This window comes from Gigantopelta aegis, unplaced genomic scaffold (genome assembly GCF_016097555.1).
Source record: "Gigantopelta aegis isolate Gae_Host unplaced genomic scaffold, Gae_host_genome ctg4954_pilon_pilon, whole genome shotgun sequence".
Classification (NCBI taxonomy): Eukaryota; Metazoa; Mollusca; class Gastropoda; order Neomphalida; family Peltospiridae; genus Gigantopelta; species Gigantopelta aegis.
In genome coordinates, this window is record NW_024534137.1 from 18,819 (window position 1) to 30,712 (window position 11,894).

The 11,894-nt window shown below is 32.4% G+C and overlaps 1 protein-coding gene across 1 annotated transcript; it reads left to right on the forward strand.

Moving 5' to 3' along the window:
- Positions 1-3,433: 3,433 nt before the first annotated feature.
- Positions 3,434-11,484, forward strand: LOC121366184 (alkaline serine exoprotease A-like). The gene is made up of 9 exons (XM_041490732.1): positions 3,434-3,533; positions 3,586-3,759; positions 3,915-4,145; positions 7,069-7,194; positions 7,733-7,855; positions 8,388-8,501; positions 9,052-9,174; positions 10,242-10,364; positions 11,408-11,484. Exons 1-9 carry the CDS (start codon positions 3,434-3,436, stop codon positions 11,482-11,484), a joined length of 1,191 nt encoding a protein of 396 aa, XP_041346666.1.
- Positions 11,485-11,894: the final 410 nt, after the last annotated feature.

The window sequence follows — 11,894 nt, forward strand, 5'->3', positions numbered from 1 at the left end:
ATAATGCAGTGTCTGAAATTACAGTCAGACATGGGGGGGGACATTTTCCCACTATTTCTTCTGTTTTATCCAAACAAAGTTGATTTGATCGGGACAGAATGTCTGAACATAGAAAAGCCTGGGCCAAAAAACAGTCGATGGAAATGAACACTGAATCAGCAAAATATGTATTATGTAATTTAATTGCATGTTACTTTGTCTCGTGGCTTCATACTTCACTCATTCACTGACATCATGAAACACAGTTGGACCTCTTCGTCTACTTCTGATCCTGAAGCACAGCCAGGTGAAGGAAAGTGAAACATGAGACATTCAAAAATGGACAATGGATCAAGAGTGGCAAACAATAACAAGGCTTGATTGTGACACAGTGCTCAAGGATGGTATGAAAGTGGTTGTAAAGCTGAAGTGTCCAATAGCGCACAAAGATAAGGACAAAATCGTTGGTAGAAAGAACTTTAGTGACAAGTGGATATTTTGTTTATTTCGCATGATTTTCTTAACAATGTAGATGGCAGTCAAATTTTACAAATGGCAGAACAAAATAACTAGTGTTCTAACATTATGGTCCAGGCACTTTTTAGAAGTAATTTCAGGCACTGTAATGTACACTATATTATAGATCAAACCTTTGTATCCTGGTCTGCCAATTTTAATGAATTTCTTAACGTCAACTCTTGGTTTTTCCTAATGACAATAAAAAATTATGACAATGTTTGCTTAAATAGGTATCACTTTTCAAATATATATATTAATCTAATACATGCCAAATGCTTATATGTCAATGATGACAATACACAAATCATTTCCATTCACAACTTGACCTAATGAAATTTAAAACAGTTGTTATAGTAGAAAACTAAATAGTTTGTAATAATAAGACAAGAAATGACAGATAGCAAGCAAATATCAAGTTATAGCCATACAAATTCAAAAATATTCGACAATAGAAAGTGTGGGTGTTGTTCATCAAGCTATTTTCCAAAACACTGCTTATTTTGGCATCAAGAGAGCCTGTTCATTCCAGTTAAATTAACAATTTGCTTTACAACGTGTGAAACGGAATGAGTCACATGATTCAAGGGTTACTACTACAATGCCAAGCATATTTCACAGAAAATAGAATGAAATGAAAGGAAGTTAAACTCAGCATATTAGAAACGAACAATAAACAACACACTTTACATGTACATACCAATGCAGGAAGAATACTTGGGGTTCAGAAGCCTCCTTAGCAGCTCTCTTAGCTCTAGATAAAGTAATGATAATCCACCCAAATTAATAACACAAAATGTAATAAAAGTCAAACATGTGTTAATATATATATACAAAAATACTCAGTGTCTCTTTAACTAAGTATATATGTATTTAATTATTTTCATGTATATTATATATAAAATAACTCACAAATTGGGACTGATGTTTTTCCCTTGAGTATGTGCTAGGTAAACTGCCCTATAGACAATAGGAACTAGTTACATTTATTGTTATAGGCATCAACAATAGTATATAATATGATGTAGGTAACTGGCCATTACTCAGTATATGTATTGTCAACATAGTTTACACTCATATTGTCCTAAATGATTCTCATGAAATAGGGATCCTATAAATGGAGAGAAAAAACAAAGCATTAATATCACTCCATTTTTGCAATTACAAAGTTATGTGAACTATACACACACACACACACACAAACACACCACACCACACACACATGTACTATAAGACATGTACTTATAAAAATATCAACAATAATTGAACTAAATTTACAATCATTACTCATGTTGATAGCGGCATCATCTTGAAACAGGATATATCAAGAATTTTAAAAAATGAGTGGAGATATAACTACTTATAATCACAGAAGACAGATTAATATAAAACTAATAATGAAAGCAAGCTTCTTTTATTATGAATGCTATTTTACAGAAACTTTTGTATCAAACAGGAAGTATAATTATTTTATTGTTACACGCCCATATTCATTTTGATAAAAGGCAACTTAACCCTTTATATACAAGAAACATTTAATTCAGTGCACATTAATATTATTATTCATCCAGCAAGTTTCCCTTGTCTTTTAATAGAAGTCTTTTAGGTACTAAACCCAACAGGCAAGTATAAAGCTTATCATAGCAATAAAAACACTTTAACATGACATAGCACCAAGCGTCTTTGGAATTACCTTCAGGTAGTATTAGTATCTGTGTTTTGTAGATACTTTCTGAGAAGTGCCTACTGAACAAAGCTAGAATACCATAGATTGCAATGTATCAATTCTAAATCAATATAACTTGCTACTGAAAACCGTTTAAATTAAAATGGCACATACTATAAAAATCAGAAGCTAAGTCATCTAACAATTTGCCCTTTCATAAGTTACAATCAAAGGTAAAATGGCGGCTATATGTACAGAGACTCACTTTAGTGATATCAATGGTTTCCATGGCTAACTTTTAAGCCTCTCTTTTCTGTCTCTGCTGGTTTCTGGACCATCCTGCCACTCCACCACACCCGTCTTTTGACCCAACACGATGCTGATAATCCCTGCTACACTGATTACCGAACTAAAGAAACAATGGAATAACGTGTCTGGGTTTAGATCACGTGACCTAAGGTGTGGTATAAATATCCTCCGACTTCGAGATACGTAGACTGTCATCATAATGCTTATAATTTCTTACTAACTTGTTAAATTTCTTATGACATTATTTTAATATTAATATTATTTTCTATACAAAACTAATTATCATACACAACATACTCTATATTTCAGCTTGATCCAGGTCTGTGCATAAATATTTAGGTTAGAATATTCTAAGACTGTAGAAAAAATAACTGTGCCTATTAGTACAACAGGTGAACGTGCTTCAATGTATTAAAATGTGATGTATAACAGTTTACTAAGTCCTGTCTGTACTGTATACTACTCAGTAAGCAAAGGAACTGCACCGTCATTTAGAATTAGTAGGCGTGGCTTAAGGTTAGTATAAAAGAAGCGTCCAAAACAGTTGTTTTATTATGGCACTAAATATGCAGTTTCATACAAGACGTAATCAAGTTTCTCATATTGGTTCTATTCTTTTCAGCAGTGGTACAGACACGTCGAGTTATTCGTGCTGCTCCTGGAATAAAAACAACAGGTCAGTATATGGTGGTACTAACACCAGATACTAATCATGAAAGATTTGAAGTGATTGCTGAAAAAATTCAAAATGAGACATTGAGCTATGAAAATTCATAAAATGGAGAGTTCATTTGCAAAAATAATTGTGACAAAGCTATCAGTAGATGAAGCACATAAGGTTAGCCTTATAAAAGATTGTGTCCATAATAAATAATCTATATGTCTGTATTATGTTTTGCAGATAAAAGATCTTGACAATGTTGAGTTTGTTGAAGAAGAGACATTTGCAGAGGCTTCACTTTCATGGCACTGGATCGTATTGATCAAGTCAGTCCAGTATTAGATGGTATATTTGAACCTGGAGGAGATGGAGAAGATGTTGATATCTACATTCTTGACACAGGTATTGCTGTAGTATCATATTACTTTGAATGTTGATGTCTGAAATTAAATAGGTATTAACTATGATCACTGTGAATTTGACAGTCATAGAGCCATATATACTGGATATGACCCAGTTGACAACTACTATGGAACAAATTTAAGGGGTAGAGATTGCAATAGACATGGAACTCATGTAGCAAGTCTTGCTTGTGGAAAACATTATGGTGTTGCCAAAAAGGCCAACTGTTATAGTGTTCGTGTATTAGGATGTAGTGGTTCAGCACCTTGGAGTGTTGTTATAGATGGACTAAATTCTGCTGCATCAAATATCACCAGTAAAAACCCACGTCGTCCAGCTATATAATCTCCATGTCATTGGGTGGCTCATATACTAGTTCAGTTAATGTTGTGTCGAGCAATATTGTTAATATGGGAATTCCAATTGTTGCAGCTGCTGGTAATAATAGAGGAAATGCCTGTAATTATAGTCCTGCAAGTGCACCAGGAGTCATTACTGTTGCAGGCTCTGCTCGAGGAGATGGTGTTTACTACTACACAAATGGTGGTTCTTGTGTTAATATATTTGCTCCTGGTTCTGATGTCATAGGAGCAGATTACAGCTGTAGTGAATGTACATGTACAAGAACTCTATCTGGAACATCAATGGCTACTCCTTTAGTTAGTGGTGCAATAGCACTATACTTACAGGAACAACCATTACTGACTCCATCTCAGATTAAGCAAAAACTAGCCGATAATGGTTTGAAATACGCACTACATTATAGTGATTTGTCCCTTAATTTAAAAGACACAACACCTAACTGTCTTTTACACATTAACAGTAAGTTCCTCTAAATATTGCAAAATTATGAAAATGTTACAATTATATATTTGTCATTTTATTTACTATGTCTAAATTGACGGTCATGCACACATAGACTTATATAGTAATTTTACAAATTTCTTAAACCATTAATTGTAATAATAGGGGTAATATAGCCTCTGAAACAAGACAATGATGTGACTGGCAATGCAGTTAGCTATGTCAAACATGAGTTGTGTTGGCTAGTAATTCTGTATAGCTACATCGTAGGAATGTTGATCCTAGATTCCTGAAATAGTTTGTCCCTTGACTCTTAATTAATACATTCAAGGTACTGCAAATTGACCACACAATTATGAGTCTCACGACCAGAACATTTATACAGACAAGTCTGAAAAAATTTATCTTGAACTATACTTAAACTATCCATACACACCATTACCTTCTATATAAAAGTTGATTAAATTTTTATATCATCACTCCTGATCTGTTACGAATTATATGTGTTCCATGTATCTCTATAATATACACTGTCCACTTCCAGCCCAGTAATAGGATTTAATAATGGATAATACACAAATATTCATTTTCATTTTCATGTTGGTTGTCTAGACTAATGATGAATTATACAAAATTAAATCATGTAAGGGCTTTTGTATGGAATAGTTCTACATTTTATGTGGTATCTTTTTTAAGAAGTACATCCTTTTTTAAACTTATGCAATTAACCTTAATTATAGTACTATGTAGGAGTATGTATGCCATAGTGACCACTAACAGTTTTTGCTAGTAAGGTCAATGAATACAATGAATTCATCGCACTTCATAAATTCTGCTGAGTCATTATAAGTCAAAGCTCATGATGTGATAAGTCTCTCTCTTGCCTTTTACTCTGGCCCTATAGAAGAGTCAGAAGCAAATAAATCTTCCTATGCCAATATAGTGAAATGTTATGTTTGTTTAACTAGTAAGAATAAGACATGTACTTCTGCTGTGAACATTGCTTAATCTTGCATTAAATTCTGGGTTTCATAGTGGCCAGATAAACAAACATTATTATAGTCTCTCATAGTCTATACCTCTCACAAATAAATGATTGCAAGTTATTTTTAGGGCAAATGTACTTCCTGTAGAATTTTGGAATTGATTAGGTCATTAATCACATGATTGCATATAATTATACACAAAGTGTAAAGCTCAGAGTATTTACTTGTCATTTTAGCTTTATAATCAATGCTTTAAGAAGACTGTAATAGAAAAAATCATTCTATCTTGTCTGAGAAAGTACTGACTTAAAAAATGAAACACTGACTTGAGCTACAAAGATTGCTTAATTAGCAGCAGATTTAGAAGGTTATTAGCTATAGAACATTAGAAATATACAAGAGCTAGCTAGCGAGAAGCTTTAAGTATTGTCAGTCAGCTGGAAGAAAGGGTTAATAAATTTAAAGGTTGCTATATGCATCAACAGTTAAGTGTATTTGGTCTAATTTCATTTGTACTCGAAAGTCATATAGAACAATAATTATTATATTAAATGATGAAAACAATTGTAATTCGTCGTTATTACATACATACATAAAGATGTGCTACACAAAATGATTATAGCACCACCTTGCCTCACTTGAGTGTTCCAAGAGGAAACATCATAGTTAAATGAAGTAGACAAGTTTTCCACTGATGATCATAATTATGTGCATTCTCATAACATTCTTACCAACCTCATGTAGTTGTATTTCTTCTACTATGAAACATTCTTTCACATCAATTTTCTACTGACAATTTTGTTTTCAAATAAATGTAACATTTTTCACACTGGCAACAAGAAACTATAAATACAAAAAACATACAAAGTAATGATAATACAATGATCATAATCAATTAATAGCATTTTTGTGTAGTTAAGCACAAAGTGAGCCTCAGATATATAAATTATTCAATTAAATTATTATAATAAATTATTCCTTCCATGTTGACATACATGTAAGGTAGACTTATAACACCTATAATTATGTTTTATTAATCCTTTGTCCATTCTAATTGATCTGAAATAAAAATACAAAGATACACTTGCTAGAGATAAGAATAATAGATCTGGCATGCTTGCCCTGTAAGATAATTCTCTAATAAGTACCATGGCCAATGTCAGTTGCATTTTGGTGTTGATACTGTTATCTATTTTTAGAACAAATTATTGACTTCTTTTTAGTAGCAGTTTTAATACACAGCCATACATTCCACTTAGAAAAGATTATGAAATTTTAAATATACTACAGTGTATTATAACACAACCATCTATGCATATTCCTTATGATGGTACCACTGTGTGTGTTACAGGTGATGCTTTTTAAATACTGCAGTAAAAGATAATGGTACCACAAAATAATTTTATGTTATCATTTAAAGCAAAAGATTTGACAAAATAATCATTACTGAAACACTTGATAAGGCAAATCAAAATTATGTTATTCAATAATCACAGTTCTTTTATGCAAATAAATATAATATCAATTAAATTTGAAATGTGTAAAATTACTACTTTTTTCATTTATATGTGCCACAGTATCTGGATCTGGCTCAGGATTACAGTCAGGATTTGGCTCAGGTCTGACATAAATGGTTAGCAACTGCAAAGTTGTTACTAATTATACTACCATGACTATTCCTAAAATGTTGTATTTAAGCTGCCATTACAAATTCTTTAAGTTCTAAATTTATTATATATTTCTAGACACAAGTGTTGAACCTCCACCCACTCTAACTAGTAGTACAACTTTCACAACAAGTGCCTCATCTGCTTTTGCTTCATCTCTAAGTGGTGGTGGTATAGTTACACCTACACCAACTGTTAGTCAAGGTAATTAAACAGTAAAATGAAATGTAGTTGTCAATACATTAATTTATAGGGTCATGTTTGGCACTTAACCTCAACTATTCTGGATGTTGTGTATGGTCCTTGTCACCAACTTGTAGAAATAATCAATGCTATTGTGATAAAGCCTGTTACATTTTTAGAGACTGTTGTAGTGATATAGCTAGTATTGGTTGTCATCCTACTTCTCCTACACCTACTCCAACTGATGTACCTGGTAGGGACAAAACAAAAATTTGTGTTGTTTAGTAGTAACAATTATTTTATGCAAATAAATATATATATGGTTTAAATTTAAAATATGTACAATTTAAATTACTTACTTTTTTTCTTTGTATGCACCACAGTATCTGGATCTGGCTCAGGATTACAGTCGGGATTTGGCTCAGGGTCTGGAATAAATGGTAAGCAACTTCAAAGTTATTACTAAGTACTGTAGCGTGAGTATTCCTAAAATATTGTATTTAAGTATATTGCCACTATTACCATTCTTTAAGTTCTAAATTTATTACTATATTTCTAGACACAAGTGTTGAACCTCCACCCACTCTAACTAGTAGTACAACTTTCACAACAAGTGCCTCATCTGCTTTTGCTTCATCTCTAAGTGGTGGTATAGTTACACCTACACCAACTGTTAGTCAAGGTAATTTAACAGTAAAAATGAAATGTAGTTGTCAATACATTAATTTATAGGGTCATGTTTGGCACTTAACCTCAACTATTCTGGATGTTGTGTATGGTCCTTGTCACCAACTTGTAGAAATAATCAATGCTATTGTGATAAAGCCTGTTACATTTTTAGAGACTGTTGTAGTGATATAGCTAGTATTGGTTGTCATCCTACTTCTCCTACACCTACTCCAACTGATGTACCTGGTAGGACAAAACAAAAATTTGTGTTGTTTAGTAGTAACAATTATTTTATGCAAATAAATATATATGGTTTAAATTTAAAATATGTACAATTTAAATTACTTTTTTTTTTGTATGCACCACAGTATCTGGATCTGGCTCAGGATTACAGTCGGGATTTGGCTCAGGGGTCTGGAATAAATGGTAGCAACTTCAAAGTTTATTACTAAGTACTGTAGCGTGAGTATTCCTAAAATATTGTATTTAAGTATATTGCCACTATTACCATTCTTTAAGTTCTAAATTTATTACTATATTTCTAGACACAAGTGTTGAACCTCCACCCATTCTAGCTAGTAGTACAACTTTCCCAACAAGTGCCTCATCTGCTTTTACTTCATCTTTAAGTGGTGATATAGTTTACACCTACACCAACTGTTAGTCAAGGTAAGTTAAACACTAAAAATGAAATGTAGTTTGTCAAGATCAATACATTAATTTATAGGGTCATGTTTAGCACTTAATCTCAACTATTCTGGATGTTGTGCGCCGTCATTGTCACCAACTTGTCACAATTATGGATGTTATTGTGATCAAGTCTGTACATTTTTAGAGACTGTTGCAGTGATATAGTTAACATTGGTTGTCATCCTACTTCTCCTACACCTACTCCAACTGATGTACTTGGTAGGGACAAAACAAATATTTGTGTTATTCAGTAGTAACAATTATTTTATGCAAATAAATATAATATCAATTAAATTTTGAAATGTGTAAAATTACTACTTTTTTCATTTATATGTGCACCACAGTATCTGGATCTGGCTCAGGATTACAGTCAGGATTTGGCTCAGGGTCTAGAATAAATGGTAAGCAACTTCAAAGTTTTTACTAAGTACTCTAGCATAAGTATTCCTAAAATATTATATTTAAGCATATTGTCACTGTTACCATTTTTAAGTTCTAAATTTATTGACATATTTCTAGACACAAGTGTTGAACCTCCACCCACTCTAACTAGTAGTACAACTTTCACAACAAGTGTCTCATCTGCTTTCGCTTCATCTCTAAGTGGTGTTATAGTTACACCTACACCAACTGTCACTCAAGGTAAGTTAAACAGTAAAAATGAAATGTAGTTGTCAAATACGTTATTTATATAGGGTCATGTTTGGTGCTTAACCTCAACTATTCTGGATGTTGTGTATGGTCCTTGTCACCAACATGTAGTAATAATCAATGCTATTGTGATCAAGCCTGTTACCTTTTTAGAGACTGTTGTAGTGATGTAGCTAGTATTGGTTGTCATCCTACTTCTCCTACACCTACTCCAACTGATGTACCTGGTAGGGACAAAACAAAAATTTGTGTTATTCAGTAGTAACAATTATTTTATGCAAATAAATATTAAAGTGGCAACATGCTTAAATACAATATTTTAGGAATACTCAAGCATGTTGCCACTATTACCATTCTTAAGTTCTAAATTTATTACAATATTTGTAGACACAAGTGTTTGAACCTCCACTCACTCTAACTAGTAGTACAACTTTCCCAACAAGTGCCTCATCTGCTTTTGCTTCATCTTTAAGTGGTGATATAGTTACACCTACACCAACTGTTAGTCAAGGTACTAAAAATGAAATGTAGTTGTCAAGATCAATACATTAATTTATAGGGTCGTGTTTGGCGCTTAATCTCAACTATTCTGGATGTTGTGTGTCGTCATTGTCACCAACTTGTAACAATTATGGATGTTATTGTGATCAAGTCTGTCACATTTTTAGAGACTGTTGTAGTGATATAGTTAACATTAGTTGTTATCCTACATCTCCTACACCTACTCCAACTGATATATTTGGTAGGGACAAAACAAAAATTGTGTTATTCAGTAGTCACTGTTATTTTATGCAAACAAAGGCATATTGTTTAAATTTAAAATATATACAATTTAAAATTACTACTTTTTTCTTTGTACGCACAACAGTATCTGGATCTGGCTCAGGATTACAGTCAGGATCTGGCTTGGGTTTAGATCAGGATCTGGCTCAGGGTCTGGAATAAATTGTAAGTAACTGCTAAGTGGTTACTAAGTACTCTATTCCTAAAATGTTGTATTTAAGCATATTGTCACTATTACCATTCTTTAAGTTCTAAATTTATTACTATATTTGTAGACACAAGTGTTGAACCTCCACCCACTCTAACTAGTAGTACAATTTTTCCAACAAGTGCCTCATTTGCTTTTGCTTCATCTTTAAGTGGTGATATAGTTACACCTACACCAATTGTTAATCAAGGTACTAAAAATGAAATGTAGTTGTCAAGATCAATACATTTATGTATAGGGTCGTGTTTGGCGCTTAATCTCAACTATTCTGGATGTTGTGTGCCGTCATTGTCACCAACTTGTAACAATTATGGATGTTATTGTGATCAAGTCTGTCACATTTTTAGAGACTGTTGTAGTGATATAGTTAACATTAGTTGTTATCCTACATCTCCTACACCTACTCCAACTGATATATTTGGTAGGGACAAAACAAAAATTGTGTTATTCAGTAGTCACTGTATATTTTATGCAAACAAAGGCATATTGTTTAAATTTAAAATATATACAATTTAAAATTACAATTTTTTCTTTGTACGCACAACAGTATCTGGATCTGGCTCAGGATTACAGTCAGGATCTGGCTTTGGGTTTAGATCAGGATCTGGCTCAGGGTCTGGAATAAATTGTAAGTAACTGCTAAGTGGTTACGAAGTACTCTAGCATGACTATTCCTAAAATGTTGTATTTAAGCATATTGTAACTATTACCATTCTTTAAGTTCTAAATTTATTACTATATTTGTAGACACAAGTGTTGAACCTCCACCCCACTCTAACTAGTAGTACAATTTTCCCAACAAGTGCCTCATTGCTTTTACTTCATCTCTAAGTGGTAGTATAGTTACACCTACACCAACTGTTACTCAAGGTAAGTTAAACACTAAAAATGAAATGTAGTTGTCAATAATTTATATATAGGGTCATGTTTGGCACTTAATCTCAACTATTCTGGATGTTGTGTGCCGTCATTGTCACCAACTTGTAAACAATTATGGATGTTATTGTGATCAAGTCTGTCACATTTTTAGAGACTGTTGCAGTGATATAATAAAACATTGGTTGTTATCCTACATCTTCTACACCTACTCCAACTGATGTACTTGGTAAGGACAAACTAAAATTCATGTTATTTAGTAGTCACAATTATTTTTATGCAAATAAATACATATGGTTTAAATTTGAAATATGTACAATTTAAATTACTACATTTTTCTCTTTGTATGCACCACAGTATCTGGATCTGGCTCAGGTTACAGTCAGCATCTGGCTTTGGATTTAGATCAGGATCTGGCTCAGGGTCTGGAATAAATGGTAAGTAATTACAAAGTTGTGACTGAGTACACTTGCATGACTACTCCTAAGATTCTACATTTATGCATGTTGTATGGATTTTGTATGCAGATAATTTATTTAAATTTATTTACTGTCAAATGTATAGAAATAACAATTTTTATTAAACATTTTTATTTTTATAAGCATGTGAAGTGAAACCATGTATATTTTCAAAAAATTCATTCAAATCAATAGAAGATTTTTAAAATTGTGGACACTACATATTTTTTAAGGGCATCAGATGTCAATACCTTTTTTAATACTTAAATTTTATTGGGTAGTTCATTATTATAGAGACCAACAAAGCATCACAAATTTCACTCGAAATCTCAGACATAAGATCATATTAAAGACAAGTAAATTTTTATAAAGTGTAGAAAAAAATT

Bases quoted from the DNA above. Each gene is read 5' to 3' on its own strand.
- LOC121366184 (XM_041490732.1), top strand. From the start codon at position 3,434: ATGGCACTGGATCGTATTGATCAAGTCAGTCCAGTATTAGATGGTATA. The intron at 7,195-7,732 runs GTAATTAAACAG...CTATATTTCTAG, and splicing joins TACACCAACTGTTAGTCAAG to ACACAAGTGTTGAACCTCCA. The intron at 8,502-9,051 runs GTTAGTCAAGGT...ACATATTTCTAG, and splicing joins AGTTTACACCTACACCAACT to ACACAAGTGTTGAACCTCCA.